The sequence below is a fragment of the Manacus vitellinus genome, unplaced genomic scaffold, assembly GCF_001715985.3.
Source record: "Manacus vitellinus isolate BGI_N305 unplaced genomic scaffold, ASM171598v3 scaffold_13_pilon, whole genome shotgun sequence".
Lineage (NCBI taxonomy): Eukaryota > Metazoa > Chordata > Aves > Passeriformes > Pipridae > Manacus > Manacus vitellinus.
In genome coordinates this window covers 2,014,284-2,036,049 of record NW_021938999.1, presented here as the reverse complement: position 1 = coordinate 2,036,049, position 21,766 = coordinate 2,014,284, and the positions used below count along the sequence as shown (strand labels likewise).

Here is a 21,766-nt window from a genome sequence, read left to right as displayed (position 1 = left end):
TCACGGACTTTCCTCCTCATGCCCACCTGTTAGGTTGTTGTAGAATTTCCACCTTTGAAAATGAAAATAATTGCCACATCATACAAAAAAAAAAAAAAAAAAAAAGCCTGCTGCACATAAATCATTGTTCTGCTGGCAATCAGGAAATCTGTAACGAAAAGTGACTGTCAGCTGGAAATTGGGTAAGTGGCAGCTCAAGCTTGGTGCAGTCTTCCCTACTTTAAGTGAAACCGGCTGGATTTTCAAGATCCTTGTGATTAAGCCTCTGCAAATTGCCTGGGGGACCTCTGAATCTTTTTGCCATTCATTGTTACCAGTGAGCAGAGAGACTTGTGTCTTCAGTACCATCTCCAGTCACCAAAACCCATAGGCATGATCTTTTTCAGAGGCAGACATATGTTGCCATTTTGGGCACTTTGGGGAAGCAAAGGGTTAGAAATGGGAAATGATCACATCTACCCAGAGAATCACAGTGTATGTGTATCCTCCAAAGACATCCCTAGGATGTGTGGCTGCGCAGCTAGGAAGCTTCTGCATGTGGTCAGAGCAGCCTTGCCCTAAATATCTACCTGCAGTACTACTTGTCTTCCTTCCCTTTGTAGGAAATTAAATTATGACCATAACAATATTCCTTGGTCCTGATCCACAGTTTTTCTCAGGATCTAAACTTCCATCAAGAGCAACTGATTATGGTTGAGCCAAATTCCCAACCAGGCTTGCCATTACATGGTGTAGAAGCTTGGCTATGGTGTAGGAACAGCAATGGGCATCAAATTGCTAAACCAGTCCCACAGAAATGCAGGAAGAAAGTTGGTATTTGTTTTCTAAAATGCCTCACCTTATAAATTTCAATTTACCAAAGTCTCATATCAAAGCATCGTGACAAGGATCAGTAGCTGGCAGCCACAGAGGTGACAGTTCCACCTAGCTGCTGGCAAAGATTGCATGCTTTGGTCTTGGTTTGGTTGTTGGGCTAGAAACTGGTAGGAGATGAAGGGAATTATGAAACTGAGATTGCTGACATTGGCTGAGAGCCGTTAACTGGAAGTTTTAACTAGACTTTTCCCCTAGGTTGGTGGAAACACATCTATTTTGAGACAAACTTGGAAGAAATGAAAAGGCTTATCAAGAGAAATGAAAGCGTGGTAATATCCTTCAAAAAAGCATGGATATTATGTCCAAGATTATCTTTGTCTAGACTTTCTGGTGTGGATTTTACATATATGGATACCTTCTATCTCACATACACTACTGTCAGAAGAATTAGGTGGAGATTGAGTGCAAGAAAGCAGAGTAGAAGCACCACTTTATAGATTTTCTGTGAAAAAATCCATCTTTCTAGATTTATTGGTCTTTACCTTTTGATTCAGTAAAACTCAGAAGAGAGAGCTAGACTCCCCTGGCAAGTTGCTGCAGTGTAAGGTCTGTCTTTCTCTGTTTTCTCCAAAAGAGTTGTCACACACAGAGATGCAGAAAGCAAAGAAAGGTGGTTTCACACTGGACACAGTATTTTTACAGGGAGAATCTGAAAAATATGCAGCTAATTTATTATAGACAGACCTGAGGAGTTGGAGGAATTAAGTGTAATTTTTTAAAGTAAAAGATGTAAAAGTAAATTCCTTGAATTATCAATAAAAATTTGAAGGTAATATGTAATGTTATTTTCTTGTCCACACATCTCTCTTCAAGTTAGGAAAAAAGGGAGACAGGCTCCCCAGTTTTGCAGATTAGTCCTCCAAAGTGCTGCAGGATCAGAATATGAAGTAGAGGAAGGGAGAATTTTAGGGGTCTTCAGATTTTTAATTTACTGTGACTAGCCTACATCTGGGATAAACAGTGCTGGCAACTCTCCCAGCACTGTGAGTGCTCCTATCTGCATTTTTCAATTAGGTAACCCATCAGACCCCATATAACCTCTGTCCAAACCTCATTAAGTATCTGTTTCCTTTTATTGCAGCAGACACTCCTCCATCCTTTTTCACATCTCCCATGGCAACTTGAATTCCACATATGGACATAAGAAAGTGGGGAAAACAACCAGTTGGAAGTGGGTATTCCCCTGGCAGTCTAAAATTATGCAAAATCTGTAGCTTCTTTAATCTCCATGGCAGAATTGCCTGAAACAGCACCAGAAATCTAATGCTAAAACTGGGGAGATTGGCATCAGTAAATATTCCTTGAATCATACATCTGGTAGATTCCTTTCAGAATTAATTCTCTTTTACAGTGCAGCTCCTAATACATTTTTTCTCTTTTGTATATTGCATTGCAAAATCAGATTTACTGAAAAGGTGTAAATGAGTTTTAACACTATTGAAGATGACCAAGACATTGTTTTCATTGGAATAATTGTGTTTGGTTTATTTCTCCTAAATGAAATTTATGGTGGAGAATTAAGTGCTACTCCAGCTTATACACAGTCTGTTTTACTTTCTAAATTCAGGATATTTTTATAGACTAACTCCTGCTCTTTCTGAAGTTAGATGAAGAAGTTTCATATACAAATCCACTAAAAATTGTAGCAAGAAAATAACAGGAAATGTAATTTTCTTTAGAAAATCAGGACTACTCTGGCATTTATGGATGTGTATGTTTGTGCCATACATGTAAAAATTCCTTGCCTTATTTTAAGGCCTTTTAAGAAGATTGGTTTCACAAGTGCTGCATTGCACCACCTTCCTCTGCAGTGGATTCTGTTGCTTTCATGGTCACTGCTAACTCACTTGTCTCTGCAAAATGTTTGTGTCACAGAGTACTCACATTTTCTGTAAATCACAGTCAAGAGATCTTTTGTATAGCCCAGTGCTGCTAAAGGACAGGCATGTGTAGAAGCCCATCTGACCCCTAAGCATGTGAGCTGACACTGTAGATCGTGTTTATGCACGCCATGGCTGAACTGAGCAGCATAAAAAATATTGCAGCTTTATTGTCCCTTCTAAAAGAAGTTCCTGAAGCATTTGGTCATGACTTGGGTACTCTCCACAAGTCATAAAAGTTCTATCAATTATAAGAAAATATTTTATTTTACAGTGAGATCATTATCACTTACTGAAAGCATACATTCTGACTTTAACATTCATGTCCCAACCTTGCTTTTCTGAAAAACCCAGGGAGATGCAGAACACCAGGTACAAGCTGAGTGTCACAGTGCCCAAGCCATTTGGCTTTCTGGTAGAAGTATGTGTGCTTGGATAGGGCATGTGATGTCTGACAGGACATCAGATAATAATGTGAGATAGTAAGGTTGGCCATATATCCTACAAGGCACGAAAATTATGTTAAATCATTGTTAGTAAATGATTGCTATTGATGTGATGTACCTAATTTCTGTGTATTCTTTTTCTCCTGCTTTATCAAAATATTAATAAAGATGGAAAATAGACATGAAGAATTCTTCTGGTCAAAATGTCCTGCTATTGACATTTATTCTGATATCTTGGTTAGGCTTACAGTTGCTGTACAAATATGTGAAATAAGGCTGGAAGGGACTCTAAAGATCATCCAGTTCCAATCCCCATGCCAGGAGCAGGGACGCTTTCCACTAGACCAGGTTGCTCTAAATCCTGTCCAACCTGGGCTTGAACACTTCCAAGAATGCAGCAACCACAAGTCAGCCTAGAGGAGAATTAAAAACCAAAACCCCTAAAAGATTAGAAATCATAAAAATGTAAACAGTTCACACTTTCAAAAATAGAGATAATCGGTAACTCTTTGCTTAATGTTCTAGATTTTGACAGCTTAAAGCACTGTTATGCTACAGTCTTGCACTGACAGATGAATGAAATAAGTGCAATCAAATACATTATTTCTACTTGCTGTGTGCATGATTTTTTGACACTGCAAAGAACATTTTTACAGTTATACCAAATTCTAATATTTGACTTTCAAATTGTTGACCTTTAGCAGTGAGATACATCCAGCCATTGCCTGTACCACAGATTTCTGGTACACTATCCTTCAGAAAAATGGATACATTAGGAGAGAGCATGGTGATACTACCCGTAGTGAGGCCATGATGCTACATCAGTTAGAAAACATGGAGGAAAACTGTCCGATTTGTGTGGGAAGAAATCTGAAATGGTAATTTCAGGAAAAGCATTTGTAATGTGCTGATACTTGGCTGGGATGTGAATGCTGAGTGGCTTCTGATGTGGCACAGCCAAACTCCAGCAAGCAGCATGATCTACCATTCTGCAGTACCCCTGTACTGAGCACTTAGCAGCTTCCTAGTGACATTTTTTAAAGGATACCTTGCAAAAAAAAAAAATTTTAGTGGTCCCTGTTAAAGCAATTTATGAAAAATTGCTTTAACAGCAAATGCAGGTATACAGTCAATTTGGTATCCTGTCAATAGAATTGCAGTTGGTACATGATATGTAGATGCAGTTCCAGCTGCTAAACCCCAAATCCAGTTCAGATGACAGGTTTTGAGGTGCTGTGATAGCAGTTGCAGTGCCTGCCCTCTCCTGCAGGAACTTTCACCTCAGGATTCAGACCATCACAAGTGGCCTAAAAGGATTCTTTGGCCTCCTCTTTCACGTTGTATTTTGAGCTTTGGTCTATACATACATTCCTGAAATATTTCCAGGTTCTTTTCTTCATTTGTGAAAATTAATGCCATTCTATGTTGGAACAGCCAACAAAACTGTGGCAACAGCAACAAAACAAGTGAATAATTTTGGATGTAAGGTCTGTTTGCTTTGAAAAAGATTAGTGTGTTTGTGCATCAGGATGTTGCCAGATCAGCTTCCTTCTCCTTTCCTAGAGAGATTAATCTGAATTAGAAGGCTTACAAAACATGTCAAAAGGAAGAATTTTGTTCAGGCTACCTCTACTGCAGGTTCAGCTAAGTAATTACAGCATTCAGTTCTGGTTTAGAAAAACGTAAATTACACCCTTTCTTTTCTGTATCTTCTTTAATCAGTTCTTGTGGTTGTTCACTGCACATCTGAGATCAAAAATGCCGTTGATAAATCCAGAGAACAAGATGGTGACTCACACATCCCACAGCTCAGATTAGGTAAAGATGTAGGGCACACTAAACAACAGAATTAAGTATGGTTTAATGATCAGCAACATTTCCACCATGGATTGTTCCTAAATAATCTAATTTGATGTACAGTAACTCAGTGTAAGAATTACCTCACCCACAGGTATGTTAGTGAAATGCATCTCCAGGCTAAAGGGGTGAATATACAGGCCAGTGAGTGTTTGGGGGACATTTCTTCAGAGAGCTGATAATTTCGGGCTCCTGTTTAGTGTAGTGATCCTACCTGCCTATAGCTGTGCAAGTAAAGACTCTCTGGGCTGCACAGTCCATGGATGCCTATACTGTCATTCACAAATATGAAGGAAACAAAAGCCTTTTTAGGAGTGTTTTTGGGAAGCTGTGTTGCCTCCCTTCTTCAGCGTGGGCAAATTCCTTCAAACAGATTTAATAATGGAAAGCTAGTGGATTTCTTTGTCCCTGAAATGCCTTCTTCCTGGACAAACACTCTTTTGGTTCATATGCTTTTTCAGAGCCGGAAGGGAATCTCTGTGTGAGAACCTCATGACAAAGTACTGGCAGGAGAGCAACAGAAATAAAGCTGTAGTCTTATGACTGTATTTTAATAGCTTTCTTTTTATTTTAAGGTACTTAAACCTCATCTCCCAAGTTCTCCTAATGACAGTATCCAATGTAGCATTATTTTCAGCTACTAGTAGGTGTTTTTTAAAGCCCTCTTTAGGCGATAGACGGGGCCCACATAGTGAAGTCAATAGTTAGACAGGATATAATTTAGACTTCAGCTTCTCCCCTCAGTTTGAAATAAAATGATTACATTTCAGGAAAGCCTAAGGAAAGATTAAAAGTTTTATATCAAAACTTGAATATTTTCTTTTGTTGTACCCTCTTTTTTAAAGAAAATGGTATTAATTTAAAATAATGCATGTTCTGATGTATTTGAAAAGAGACTACTCTGAATTAAAAAGAAATTCATAAAGTATGCATGTAAGGGAGAGGAAGATTGCAGTCTTCACTGGGGCATTTAGTCAAAGGGTTTTAATGTAGCCTATTCTGTTTCATTCATATAATGAGGTATCTTCAAAGACATGTTACAAATAACAGATGGCCAAGAGCATTTACAGAGCAGCGGTTAAGGTGACAAAATCTTTTGGGGCTCCTCTCCACAGGTAGGTTATAAAGTGATATTATACCCTCTGTTCCAGACTTGGAAAATGGTCCTTGACTGTCTCTAAACCCATTAAAAGTAGTTCCAGGCAATAGCTCTATGTAATTATCGTTCTAGTAATTCCTGTGATGCCTTTCATTTCTTGTACCCCAAAGTTATACAAGGGTAGAGACCACTTGTAGCATACAAAGTTGTAAAGCTGACATGGGACTTAAAAATATGTGGAATATCCCAGATATGAACAGAGTAAAAAGTGAGGAGTATGACATGAACAGGATAAAGTTATTGTCTAAAAAGGTCAGCTAGTTTTAACTGTTGATATCGGTGGGGCTGTTTTACCAAGGATGCTCTGGGCACATTTTTTAAAACATTACCTACTAAAAGGAATTCCTGGAAATCTCCTAAAAGCAAATGTCTCTCTTGCAGGAGCTCACCACATCAGCCAAATAGGCATAGGTCTTCTTTTTCCAGAAACCATCAGAAGAATCTAAAAAAAATAATGCTGTAGTTAAGTAGTCTGCTTTCATGCCTGTTAAAATAAGTGCAAAAACTATTACTGTTGCTAAGGGGTGATGGTCTCTGAACTGGTAAGCTGAAATTTTCTTGTGATTTTAGTGCAAAAAAACCCATTCATTTCTTTTAGTATATCCTTTGGGGGAAAATTAATTCTTTTACCTGTTAGCACTAATGCATACTACTATCTTATGACAACACTACCAGCATGGTTTTACATTCATTTGCCTAGTATCAGTGGCGATTGTTTTCACATGTGGACACCTGGCCATGGAAACCTAGGTTAACACTGCCTCATTAGCCTCCACACCACCAGTTAAATAGACAGACAATAACAAACACTGTGGTTGACTGAGGATTTAAAAAGAATGGGTGCTCATGGTACAGAAGGGTGAAGATCAGTGTTCCGTCGATATTAACTATTACAAAGGAGATGAATTGTTAATGTGCTGTTATTCCAGATTTCTAGAAGGACCAATGTGGTGGCAGAATTGAGACGTCAGTTAATGGCCACTGAGGAAGAAGATGATTTATCATATCCTCCTCTGAATATGACCACTGGAAATTATACATGCATCCTTTTTTATGCTAGTAATTTCAGCCTCAAAGCCAACAGTTCAGTTTTTGTAGATTTGACAAATGCAACATTTGTAACACAGAATGTGGATATTTCTGCCTCTGAGTGCTCAGACAGCAACACAACGTGAGTAGCACAAGAAATTTCATAATACATGTGATTCTGAAAACTAACCAGAAATAATACAATGTCAAATTAGTGCTAGTTTAATTTTCTTCTTCTACAGCATTCAAAATTTAAAAAAAATTGTGGATATTCTTAAAAGAAAAGAAATAAATCAAGACCACAAAAATTGCTCAGATGCAGCCTATTATTTTCACATTTTTTCCCTCTTATGTTCCTTACTTCCTTGCTTGTTTATATTTGGTCCAAACAGGTTTCCCTGTGTCTGATCTCACAATCACAGAAATCTACTTGCATTAATGAAATCATAATTTCATTCCCTTGAAGGGGAGTATTGCCAGTTACTAGTTAATAATTCAGCTGGAAGTACATTAATGAAACATAATCTCAGTTTTCCTTTACTTTGAAAATTTGGGTAAACGAAACCCTAGAAATATTTAGTCATATTTTTCTGTGTACTGAACCTTTGCTATATGACTTTTGTAATTGCCTACTGATTTAGAATATTCCCTCCAATTGAAATGTCACAATGATCTAATTAAAGCTGACTACTCTAACATTAAAAATCTGTTTCTTTTTCTTAGACTGTCATTAAAATACACAAAGCCAGTGAATGGAATCAGCAGCCTAGAGATAAGGTAACTTATGATTTTTTTTAAATAGATCTTTACAACACCTGTTTGTAAATTAGGAGCAAAAAAAGAGGAGGAGTTAAATAAAAATGGTTTTGAATTTATTGTTTTCTCTTCTGAGGAGTTAGGGTGCAGGAGAATAATATTGTAGTCTTTATATAGAAAATATATTAATATGCTCAGATAAAGTTCTAAAAAAATATTGTAGGCAAAAATCCAGACTGTATGTTACTGGTATATGCAGCATCCTGTTTTACTAATAGGATCAGTCCATGATCCTGTCTCAGATAAATCTAACTGTGATTTGTAAAATATTCTAGAGAGTGAAGTCTGCTTGCATGTCCAGGGCTGTATTTAGTCCTAATGTGGATTGCCAGTGCACTCTATTAGTACTAGCTTGTGGTTAATGAAGGTGCAAAAAATCTTAATTTTTCTGCTCCATGGGTGATCACAAGACAATGTTTCTCCTACCATGAGAAGAGGGAAGAAAAGCAAGGGAATGGGAAGACTTGTGAAGAAAAATCAAATGGAGAATCGTAGAATCATTTAGGTTGAAAAATACCTTTAGGATCATTGAATCCAATGTTTAACCCAGTGCTGCCAAGTCCACGACTAACCATGTCCCTAAGTGCCACATCTACATGGATTTTAAACACCTCCCGGGACGTTGACTCAGCCACTTCCCCGGGTAACCTGTTCCAAGGCTTGACAACCCTTTCGCTGAAAAACTTTTTCCTAATATCCAACCTAAACCTCCCTGGTGCAATTTGAGGCCATTTCCTCTTGTCCTGTGGCTTACTTGGGAAAATGAACTGACTCCCACCTCACTACAACCTCCTGTCAGGTAACTGTAGAGAGCGATAATGTCTCCCTTCAGCCTCCTTTTCTCCAGGCTAAACAACTCGGCTCCCTCAGCCCTTCCTTAAAAGACTTGTGCTCCAGCCCCTTCACCAGCCTCATTGCCCTTCTCTGGACTCATTCCAGCACCTCAGTGTCTTTCTTGTAGTGAGGGGCCCAAAACTGAACAGCGGATTTGAGATGTGAACTCATCAGTGCCAAGTACAGGAGGACAATCACTGCCCTGGTCCTGCTGGCCACGCTATTTCTGATACAAGCCAGGATGCCTTTGGCCTGCTTGGCCACCTGGACATTCTGCTGACTCATGTTCAGCTGACTGTCAACCAGCACCCCCAAGTCCTTTTCCACTGGGCAGCTTTCCAGGTGCTCTGTCCCCAGCCTGTAGCTCTGCATGGGGTTGTTGTGACTCAAGTGCTGGACATGGTACTTGGCCTCACTGAACCTCATACTGATCCACTCATCCAGTGGATCCAATGGATCCGGCCTGTCCAGATCCCTCTGCAGAGCCTTCCTACCCTCCAGCAGATCAACACTCCCACCCAACTTAGTGTCATCTGCAATCTTACTAAGGGTGCCCTCAGTCCCCTTGTCCACATAACTGATAAAGATATTAAGCAGAACTTGCCCCAACACTGAGCCCTGGGGAACACTAGCTCTGACTGCCTGCCAGCTGGATTTAACTTCATTCACTGCCACTCTGAGAATTCACAGATGTTGTTCTCACTAGTGGATTCTATGGATGAGGAAAGCATCTGCTAGTGTTTGCATGCTGTCATTCAGCTGCTGGTAAAGAAATTCTTTCCTCAGCAGCAGGAACGGCGGTAAAGGATTACTTTCTTAAGCTCTGGCAAAGATAATGTGGCCTACTCTTTTCATTTTGGTACCTCAGTTAGTTTCTTAAAATTATTTGGGAAGGATTTGGCCAGGGAACTTGCACTGAATTAAATTTCTGTATATCAGATTATGAACTGGATGTTTGCTTGGGCAGCAAGACACATGACTTTTGCCATCTAAAATGCTTTTCACATTTTGAATAAGGGAAATTGAAATCCAAGGAAACCAAAGAGAGGAAAATAAAGTAATAATGAGGGAGATAACAAAACCTTGAACAACGTATTGGTAAAAGAGCCAAAGAGGCACATGACATTAAAATTATAAGATTGAATGAATAAATACCATTATTTACACTGAGACAGAAGGACATTCTACATTTAGGTAAAAGAATCTCCAGAACTTGTGTTGAGGAGAGTCAGTGATTTGTTTCAAGTTGTATTTGGAGTGCATAGAGACACTTACAGTCATTATCAGAGACCATGGCAGACATGCATTGTTATTTAATATCTCTCCTTCAAGCATCTGCAGCCTTGTGAAAGAACATAGTGTACAGATAAGACTGCTGTTAGTATAGTATTTTTTTACTTTTTTGACTGTTGTAGTTAGCTACGTATAGGATTCTTGAGAACTGTCCTTGGTGATGGTGTCAAGCATGCCTTGGTTTCAATACTGTAGATTATCAAAGGGACATGTATTTCTGTAAACACCCCGGGGAATTAAGTAAATATTTTCCTTGGGTCTCATTCGAAAAATACTGTTCTAAAACCAAGTCTCTGTGCAAGTTGTGTTTTTCCTTTTACTGTAAGTCTCAAAATATCACCCTCTCTGATGCTGCCCTGGTGCATTTCTGTCTATTCGTTGCTGTTCCTGTCCCACTCTCATAGAGCCAGACCCTCCAAAACAGGGCTCTGTATTTTCATTCTGCATCTTTGCTCATCCTAGTACACGTCTTAGCTGCTCTCCTAAAATCTCTTTCTGTATGAATTGAATGTGGTTGTTTTCTACATTTCTCCTGAATGTGACATCCTCAGCATAATATCATGCTTTCTAGTAAAATTACAGTTCCAAGAAAATAATATGAATCATAAAGCATCCTATGGAGCATGATCCTGTGCTTCAAAACTAGTTAACTGCTAGATCTTAAAGGTGTTGTCTTCTTTAAAGTAGTCAATAGTACTACAGACCAGAATCTTTTGGCAGTCAAAACATTTATCTTAGATTTTGTTTTCTGAGGCAGGCGTAAGAAGATCAAATGTGATGTTAGTGCACATATATGGACTTAATGAGGGTTATTCATATTTATGTTTAGTCATCATTATAAGAACTTACGATTTTAATTAATTATTGGACAAAAACTTTAATGTGGTCATGAATCTGAGGTGTATCTGAAGAGAAGAAATTTAAAGCAATTCTGCAAACAGACCTACTGTAATTTAAATGAGAATATCAGTACAAAAGCTGAATGATTCATGTTTTCTCTCTTTTTGAGGAACGTTTTTTATATTCTTTGAGCCTGTTTTAGTAAAGGTGAAATACTCACAAAGTTTCTCTTGACCTTTGCTTCTACTTGAACATACCGAAATGCAAAAACAGCCCTTGAAACTGGAATAAAAAATTCAGGCTCCACAATAGGTGAGGACTTGAAAAGAGAGCTCAGGTAAAGTCCTGAGTGTTGTCATGCCCAGCAAGTAATATTAGCATAGGCTGGCTGTGTTTTGCAGAAGATTTTGATTTATTCCATGCAGTCATGTGTGATCCAGGTTTTTAATAGGCCCTCAGGGGATTTAGATACAATTTTTTATGGGTGACACAGGTGCTTAGCAATAAAAAATGGAATAGAGAAAGAATGTAGGGGGTAGCTTCTGGAGTAGTTTCCAGAGTAGCCATTGCTTGGACATTCATCATGCATTGACCTGCATGTGATTGTTTCTTCATTGTTTTTTTCCCCCTCTTTCCTTAACTTATTGAGCTGTCCTTGTCTTTACCCACAAATTTCCTCAGTTTTGCTGTTTCTAATCTCCCCTCACCATCCAGTTGAGGATGAGAAGTAAGGGAAAAGCTATATGGGTGCTTGACTACTGTCTGGTCTCAACCCACAGCAACTCAGAAACCTTTATAAATAAAAATAGTACTAAAGACTCACCTGGTTATTTGTGCTGCTTTCTGTTGGATTTTCACTTGATTTATGAGACAATGGTGTCATTTTAGGCATCTATTTGCTACCATAATACACTATTGTATGCTATATAATGCAAATAATAAGATATACTCAACAGAACCAAAGCAAGCCATTGATTTTTTTTTCATGATTCAGTAACACTTTATTCACTCTGTGTATCATGTTTAGCATGTCTCTTTTCAAGGGCTTCTAAAATCTACAGAGATACTATACAACCTCTGCTTTCCCCTTCTGGTAAACTTTGATTACATTTGTTGTTCAAGATTATACCTTAGTAAGATTATGGTCTTACTAATAAACAGGACACAAGCAGGGCAAAGAGGTGGAAAGGAACAGAGCTGCATTTTTCGACTTATAAAGGCCATTTTTTTAAGTGTAGGAGAGCATCCCTTGAAGACAGAAAGTGACTCCAGAGAGGATCATGTTCAAGTAGCTCAAATTATTCTTCAATAAAAGAGGCTCTAACTTCATCAGCATGAGCCAGATCCAGAACCTGCCCCCATTACCAACACCAGCCTACCCCCATGTACTGAGCAGCTGGTCACATCCTACCTCCTCCTAGCAGCTGCAATAGCTGCTTCATCCTGTGCAAACAGCTGTCACCTCCCTCTCCCTCTCTTTAGCGAGAGCTACAGTCCCACTCATCCTCCTGCACTTGCCACTGAGAGGTGAGCTGTTAGGGAGCGGTTGTAGAGTGTCATGATAGTGTTAGAAAAGTAAACTATTGCTGCAGCAGGAGTGGGAGCTGTAGGTTTTTTGCTGGAAGAAGCATCATCTCAGCTCTCTCATAAACTGATATCCAGCTGTTCAATCGTTTATCTGTCATTTTCTCTGGGAAAAAAGTGTTAAAGTGGATGGAAGTGCAGAGCATTAGTGTTTTCCACACTTACATTGATACATACTTGACTGATATTTTTGTTCATAGCATGTAAAGAATAGAATTGATGAAAACCACACATTTTAAAGTCTTTTACCTAACAGTTGTGTTTCTTTCTGAATCTTTAAAACAGTAGTAATTCCAGCTATCTTCCTTTTCAGAAATATCTATGCTTGTAATGATTAGCCATATGAGATGTGATCAGTAACAGGTGGTGGCAGAGTTCATATAGTTATCTGGCACAAAGGGATCCTGGCCCATGACCAGGAAATTTTGTGCCACCGTACATAAAGTACATGATGTCTCTAATATACATAATTGTCTCTAATGTTTAATGCAAACATAACATCCTATAAAAGCCAAGGTATTTTCAGTTCTGAAGATAAAGCCTTTGTTCTCTCTCCCTTTCTTGTCATTCATTTGCTGTAATGTGCTCTTTCTATTTGTTATCTGCTCATCTGAGAAAATATTAAACTAAATGAAGCAACTCTATAGATTTTTGTTGCTTGTCTTTTTTTTTTTTAATTTAATGACCCATAGTTACATCAGTTATCAGTTAAGTGCATGCTTGTTGGAGGCTATTCACTACTGTTTGAAAAAATGCTGAGGATAAAAGCCTGTATTAGTAAGTCAACCATGTTCAACTAGTTTATGAAATAGAATGTTAATTCTCATAAATCTGCAAGTTAACATAACATCTTAGTCTTTGATGCAATGTGAAGACAGTGTTCTCTTGGAGAATGCATGGCCTTATAAAACTTGTTTGTTCATATGGTAAGTTTACAAGCAATTGCCTTGTTTACCACTTTTCTCATCCTCTCAGCAAAAGCACAGACCACATCCAGTATCTGTGGTTAGCATAAACATTTAAGGTTATAACTGTGTTTATAACTGGCTTTCAGCTAGTGCCTGTAGCATTGCTACAGGGACACCATGGAAATTCTGTTCAGATTGTACTGTATATCAGAAAAAGATTCCTTTCTTCTAGCAATTAATATCAAGTCTAACACATGTTTTAATTTTGTAACTCTATAACAACAGAATTTTGTCCATAAATATTCGTGAATGTGTACTAGATGATTTTTTTTTTCTTTTTCACTGATGCTTGCAGCTGGATGTTGCGTGGATAGTAAGGAATGCCATAAGAAAAAACATTTTTTCTTGGTTTAATGTCACTTTGAGTTCTAGGATTCCTTCTGAGCATTTTGAAACTCTTGAGATTTTTGAAGTTACATGAATCAAAAGCCACAGATTATTAATAAAATTAAAAAAAAAAAAAAGGAAAAAAAAAAAGAAAGGGTTCAATTACTGTAGTAACCCAACCTGACAAGATTTGTGTTCAGACCCTGTGTTTTGTGGATGATATGATACTGAAAGTAACTAATTTGAACAAACAAGTAACATTCTACAATGGAGAATATTCTTTCTATATATACCTATACCCTATATATGCAGATGCCCTATACAATATAAAATAGCCTACATTGTGCCCCTTTTATAGATGAATGCTTGTTTTTTCAAACCTATCATTATTGCATCTAGGGTATTACCTGAAATTTAAAAGTCAATACACAGTGTTACCCATGGGGGATAGACATATTAGAATATTTCATTTAGTAACAGGTATCATTTATTGCTAAAAAGATGCCTTTTCTAAATCCTTTGTGCTTACCAATAGTCAAAAAAAAATCATTGGCAAGCTGTATAGGGGAATACATGTGTAGACCAAGTAGGGATAAAGTATTAAGCAACATACAATAAGAAGAAAGGTTTATCATTTCCTTATGAGATAGCTTGAATGCCTAGAACTGGATAAAAAGTGGTAAAGATTGGGACATAGTCCTGATCTGTAAAGGATCAGGATGTACTTCTGGATGTTCTCAATTATTTCTGTTTCAGAACATTTGAGAGGTGTTCAGGTGGTACTGGTAATAACATACATATAAATTCCATCATCATAAACTACTGGAAACAGCTGCAATACCACACATACACAGATGTTTTCAAAATGAGGAATATTTATTTGTGCCTAACCTACTACAAATTGTGAAACTACAGCTGACAAAACCCTCCCCACCCTCCAGTGAGAGAAAACACTGTCTTCTGTGTCAAACTCAGACCTTTGCAAAGGAAAATGCAATTTAGCCATTTGAGCCAAGAAAGACTTGCAATGATAAATTAGGATGGCTATCATGCCTGTACCTATCATAAAAGCAATTTTCAAAAAAATCCCATAAAATGTTTATTCAGAGCCACTGCAGGCTTTCTTACAGTCTCTCAGCTTCTCCTCTACTGATTATAAACTGTTGGTAACTTATGAAATACAGCACTAGCAGAGGCCCTTAAAAAATGAAATTGCATTTGCTCCTTGCTTGCCACACCTATGGAAAGCTGTGCTTGTGAGATGAAACTCTAAGATGTAGTAAATACATTCACAGAATCAATCCCAATGATGTGATCGGCCATGTCATCATCAGCTGTGATGTTTGTAGCCAGCAATAGTGAACCCTTATCTGCCACTAGTGCTTTATCAAGTGGATATTAACTTTTTCCTTCTAACCTTTTGACTTTCTTCTGTTGTCTTTCTAGGTTTTTAATGACCAACAAGTTCTATGAAGGTTCGGCTAGACAATGGTCCACTTTAGATTCAGTGGAGATCATACAAGACGGAGAAAAGTTTGCTAAATTTAATGTTTCTGTCATCTCTGCTCCTGCAGAGTATTCATTTCATTGTCAGCTGGTGGGAACAAGCAATCTCTATCCTGCAAGGCTGGTTCCAGCCAACAATGAGGCAAAAAATTGGGATGTTTTCATTTCCAGGTTGCAGGTGAGTATGCATTGCCATTTCAGAGATAACTCCAAGAACTATTACTTGCTATTGTAGATGCTGAATGACACACATTCATAATGCACTTACTTTCATTTCAGCCTGAGGGAAAATATAAAAAAAGAGCTGTTCCCCTATGTGAGCTTTTCAGTAAGGGTAAAAAAGACACCAGCTGCTGAACAAGGAGAACATGAAAGCACAGCTTTGAAAAATAAAACTATGAAGTTAGCCACAGAAAAGAAAAAACAACCAAATGTACTTAATCAGGCAAAGAATGACTATGCCTGTTTAATGAATTGGGCTGCTCTTGGGAACAGGGGCCTCTTAGGTGGGTGGCTTTTATGCTGCTTACTTTGTTTATATTTGATTTCTTGGCACTTCGTTTACCTAGGAAAGTACAGCTTAGTGTGGTTGCTGTTTCCAGTGACATAGACTATCTGTACTCCTACAGACAGAAACAAAGCCCAGTGCAATTACATTTAATGGAAGGTTTGCCATGGACTTCAATTAAGAGCAATACTAGATCCTGCATGGCCGAGGAGGAAAGCAAGTGGCTTTTTTTGAATGAGACATAGCTTTTCTGTGCATTTAGTGCAGTAGTACAGACTGCATATGTGAGATGTAGATGATTACATCTGTTTTATTTTGAACTTTGTTCTTGAATTAGGAGAAGCATATCAACATTTATATCTTAAAACAATACGGCACTAAGGGATCTCTTTGATGAAAGAGATAGGAATAATTTGAAACTGTAGTCTATTTGTCAAACATGAGCTAACCCTGTGATAACTAGATTCAAATACTGATATAATTGTATTTATGATTTTGATAACAAACCAACTCTCAATAATCTGGCTCCAGACTTGACATTTCTGCTTAAATAATGGAAATCTCAAAGGAACATCATTGGTGCTGAGATTTCCACAAATTCCAGTATCAAGTCTCACAATTTTTTGAGAAAAAATGTACCACTACACACCACTGTTATGAAGGTTCCTTCTGATGTTATTTTTTATGGAAAGGCCTGAAAATACCCAAGTTCATGGAACTCTGCTTTGCCTAGTCAACTCTTTGGAGTTAGACTTTCGCATCACTGTGATATAAAAGTACATGAACAATGAAAATACAAGTGTTCTCTTACATTTATCTTTTCCTTGAATTTCTATATGCTTTGAAACTAATGCCTTCTTAAATCTTAGAGGCCTTACTCCATCCTTAGTAAGCATCCTTTCATTGTGGTCTTAATCAATACCAGAAGTAGTAGGTTTCCCACCTTCCTTATTGATTTGAAGGAGCGGCTGCTTCCACTGTTCAGACAACAGAACTCACAGTTCCTCTTGAGAAAGTCCTTTTTCTCTGACCAAATCCTAAGCATGGAACAAAATCTGAAAAGTCTTGTTCTAATTTTTATTGTTGTGTGAGAAAACAGAAAGTCACCAATCTGTGCACATTTTCAAGTTCTATCTGAACTAGATTATACTTTTCTAGATATTTTCCCCTGATACATAGTGAAATGTGATATCAATATCAGTTTGTTCTGGAATGAGGTTTAGAAACTCCCAAACTCTGTTGCATGGTGAAAAAAGCATGTGGGATGTGCTCAGTGGTTGCAGCCAGCACAAAATCCTGTTGCTGAAACTGAGGAACATGATTTTCATGTCAGTGTTATGCAATGAATTAGAAACTAGGATCCAATGCCAATCAAATTGGTACCCAGCACTTTGCAGTGCTGGGTCCTGAAAACAGTAATAGAGGGGCATGGCAGCTGCACAGGGAAGCCTTGCATAGCTTGTTCCAAGGCAAGGCTGAACTGATGCAGCCTTTCATTTAAGTTCTGGAGCTAGCTCATTCACTTCTATCTAAAGAACCTCTGTGGGATGCTGTCTAGGCACTCTCATAGCCTAGGATGTCACCACTCATAGCTGTTCACAGCACCAAAACTTCTCTGGGTTTGGTTCGGTTTTTGTTGGCTGTTCTACCACAGGCTTTTGAGGATTCTCAGAATTGTCAATGAAGTTAAAGAGGACTCTGCTACCAAAAGCACTGTTTTTCTGTACTATGTGTCACAGTAGTTTAGAAGCACCTAGTACCCAAGAAAAACTACCAAAAATTAAAAATCAAGAATATTAGGATTGTTTGTGGCTAAAATATTTCTAAGTTCAAAAATTAGATGTTCAGTGTACACTTAAGAGCCATGAAAACAACATATTTTACTTGAAGGCTTTTTCAAGGGTCAAATGATGAGAAAACTCCATTCAAAAATATTTTTAAAACTAACAGTAAATAAAGACTTGTATAACCAAGGCAAATAATGCTAGACCAAACACTAAATTTGAAACTTCTGCAGTACAGGGGCCTGTATCCAAGAGATTTTACATTCATAAAATTTATAGAACCACATGTATGTATTTTTGGCTTTTCTATAGGTAGAAATGCTGCTCAGAGTCACATTTTTATCTCCCACCTGTGATCTAGCACCCCCACAGAAATGATGAAGCTTCAGAAAAACAATAAAATAACCCTGCATTTTCTTAATCTCCTGTCTTAAAGTAGACATAGCTTTTTAAGAATGTACAATTTAATCTTTCACCTCAAAGGTTCAATAAGCACAATCCAGACTGAAGAAAAAACACAAAACACAATAGGATTGAAATAATAAAATTAAGTGTTTCTGACTAAATCTGAAGTGGCAAAGCCTTTCTTAACCTAGTATACCTGGTAAGAGATTCAGAGATTCCTTGTCAATGTGATAAGAAGTGTGTATTGTTTTCCAGAATTTCAATCCATTTTTTGAACACAAATGACATAAATCATCAGCTGCTTTCTGTTTTTATTGTAAATAAGTCTTTCAGGTTACATTTCATGACTCCTGTTCACATTCTCATTTGTGTTGGAAGCAGTGGCTTAACAAGCAAAGGCTTTTGCCATCACCTGCATTCCCTAAAGCAGTGCAAGCAGTTATCCAGCCCAAAAGCTTGTTTCATATTAGTAGACAACACATATCCCATACCTCAATAAAGCAAGTCCTCCCTCCCATTTTGAGTCTTTGATGTCAAAGAAGGGAGGAAGAAAGGTTTCACAACTGTTTTCTCCTTGAACTTTCACTAAAACTCAGCCATAAAAGGTCATCTTCATTAGGTGTGTTTTAAAGTAGGTTCCAGGAGTTTTGTTGGTGAAGGAGCTATTAATTAAATCTCTCAGGGTATTTCAACAAATCTCGTGATCTGAGGAGGCCTTAACTCTCATGAGTTTGATTGCTTTGAGTTTCCTGGTTCTGAAGTGGTCATTGAGCTGATGATCAACAAATACTGATATACTGATCACATGGATACAGAATACTGATTTGACTACAATGAATGCAGAATACTGATCACATTTCCCCTTTGGGACTTTACTTCTTAAAGTAATACAAGTTTCTGAAGCGGGAAACCTATTTCTTGCCAAAGAGATGGATTCTGCATCTTTAATTTCCTGGGTGAAAAGGAGACCTGGAAAATTGTTACGCAGAGGATTTTGTTTGCACTCTTTTTAATGGGCAGGGTATGATTGGTAAGTAAAAGGTGTGGGTTTTTGTAATTACCACATACTTCCTGAAAGTAGGGACTACACTCCAAGCTTAATTGCACTCATTAATCTAGCTTCTTTCATTTTCAGATTCAAGGCTTCAACATTGAAAACAACCAGTTTTCCTATGCAAGTGACTGTACAGGTTTCTTCACCCCTGTAATCTGGATGGGCCTGGTAACATCTGTGATTTTACTGTGGATCTTGACTTATGGAATCCATATGATCATGCAGCTCACAACAAACAGCAGATTCGATGATCCCAAAGGTCCGGCTCTGTCAGTTCCTCAGGCAGAATAACCATGGACTGACTCAATGGTGCTGTGACTTTTCCTAGTCTGATATTTATGATTTTTATAACCTTTCTACTTCATAATATGTGTAACCTAAAAAGATATCATAGCAGAAAGAGATAATTAAACTACATATAAAAATGATCCCTATGCTTGGAAACAATAATAAATCTACTTTTTATTGCCATCATTTGTTAACAGCTATCTGTGTTAAGGTTCTGAAGTGAGGTTGTAGAGGTTGTTACTCTCTCTGGCTATTACAAAGACCATTAAAAATTGCCTTCAGATTAACTATTATTGGCAAAGAAAGGATATCATGACAGAGATAATTGTGAAGGATAAATAACTTATTTGATGGGAAACTATACATTAAAAATACTGGTGTCTCTACAGTCTCTTCAGTGAGTATGTCGTGATGATGCTACATCTTAAAAAGGCTGAACTGTGTCTTGTAATTTTTTCTCTTGAGTAAATAATCCAGAAATGTACAGAACTAATAAAGATAGTAAGTCACTAACTAAATGGTCTTGAGAATTTTTTAAAAATACATCACTTTGTTCAGATGTGGTATCACAAAGGAGAATGGGCAGATGAAGGCCTAGCTTCCCTCTAATGTTGTCTTATGCTTGTAAGAGTTATGTTGAGTAACACTGACTCCTATTTGTTTTAACCATGGACAGATGATGGAGCAAGATTCATCTTGTCCAAACCGATCGCAAAATTAAACTTGGTGTTATGGCAATGAATGCAACTTTTCAAGTTCAGAACCTACTATGATTCAATGTGCCAGTGCAGACAGCATCTTAACAGAGATAAGGTAATTTTCATAGCACCTTGCCTTTTCCAGGTATCTTTGGAGTAGTTATAAAGTTCATACAAAGAAAGAAAAATAATATTATATAAAGTCACTAGAAGCACTGTGTTAATGTACTATTTAAGTCTGAGAATGTTATGGTCATCTCAGTGAATCCAGAAACCTGAAAACCTTCACAGTATGCTGTATTATTCTGCAATTAATAAAGACACTGGATCTTCTCACTGGACAATCTGACTGTGGAGTGAATTACTAAATGCTATAAAGAACTAGGAAATAGTAAAAGAGCAATGGTAAAATTGTAAGAAATGGTAATAACAATATATTTTTCTTTCTTCTAGAACATTTTGTTATGACTGTGTATGTTCAATTAGTAGATAAAAACCCCAAAAATATCATTTGTCACATGAGAAAAATTCTAACTTTTCTGATCTTGATCCATGTCATAGTAGAATGATACACCGGAAAGACATTTAGAATCAACTATTTAATTAGATAGACCACAGTTTCTATCCATTGTTTCTGGATGTCACATTTTTATTATGCAGTCCAAAAGGTAAATTAAATGCTGTCTGAAGCTGTTCCTCCTGAATTGTTCAGTCCTGACCTGGAAAACAAAAGGAAAGCTATCATGTAACTACCAGAGGTGTCTCCTCTGCTGTAATATTTTTCTCAGATGTTTTTCAGAAACTCAATAATGCATTTGATCTACACAAAACCTCTGTGTTAGAAAGGAATGTTTCTTTGCAAAAATTAGTTGCCAGGAGACCACTGGACTTGTTTTATTAATTCTCCTTTCAAAGCAAGTTGCATGAATAAGACAACTGAAAATTGACATAATAGTCATGCAACTGATTGCTAGAAGAGAGAAAGGCTATTACAAAGGACGTGGTTTGTGGAAGACAGCTTTCTTATGATTTTTATCTAGCTTCAAAAAAATTCGGAACAAAATTAGATTTTGTTCAACAACGGTGATATATAAGAACTGAAGAAAAGCTTTACAAGGCCATACAGCTCAAGATACTATCTCCAGCTGGGGTATGAGTATGGTGAGCACCTAGTAGTACTTCCTGCAGATGTTCTCCCATTCTCAGGTACTCAGGTTCTCCCAAGCTCAGGTAATTCCTCAGCCAGAAGCTGCCTTTGTATATAATAACTCTGGGTAAAGTTATAGCCCATGAATTTGTTCAGCTTTCTCTTGAGCCTGGTGGATGCTAGGAGAGTGCACAGTGTCCTGACTGTAGCATGGCACTGGAAATACTTATATCCTCTCTTACTTGCCTGGGATGGACTCTGGAGAAGAGGAGTAGAAAACAGTTTCATATACCCTGTACCATGGGGAAAACATAAGCATCTTTCAGAAGAGCTGTTTGCTGTGTTTGATATTACACATGCCAGGATGAAGGGGAAGGCATTTTTAATGGATAAAAGCTTTTTCTTTCTATCTTCTCTGACAAAAATGATATCATGAATGCTTTGGCAAGTAGGGTCTGTGGAGGCAT

The 21,766-nt window shown here is 37.6% G+C and overlaps 1 protein-coding gene across 1 annotated transcript in view; it reads left to right on the top strand.

Moving 5' to 3' along the window:
- Positions 1 to 20,485, top strand: part of ATP6AP1 (ATPase H+ transporting accessory protein 1) — a 45,562-nt gene extending 25,077 nt beyond the window's left edge. Inside the window, exons 7-10 of the mRNA XM_018067965.1 lie at positions 7,148 to 7,389; positions 7,971 to 8,024; positions 15,356 to 15,593; positions 19,248 to 20,485. Of these exons, the coding sequence (XP_017923454.1) occupies positions 7,148 to 7,389; positions 7,971 to 8,024; positions 15,356 to 15,593; positions 19,248 to 19,457 (744 nt within the window). The 3' untranslated portion in view covers positions 19,458 to 20,485. The remainder of the gene's footprint in view (positions 1 to 7,147; positions 7,390 to 7,970; positions 8,025 to 15,355; positions 15,594 to 19,247) is intronic.
- Positions 20,486 to 21,766: the final 1,281 nt, after the last annotated feature.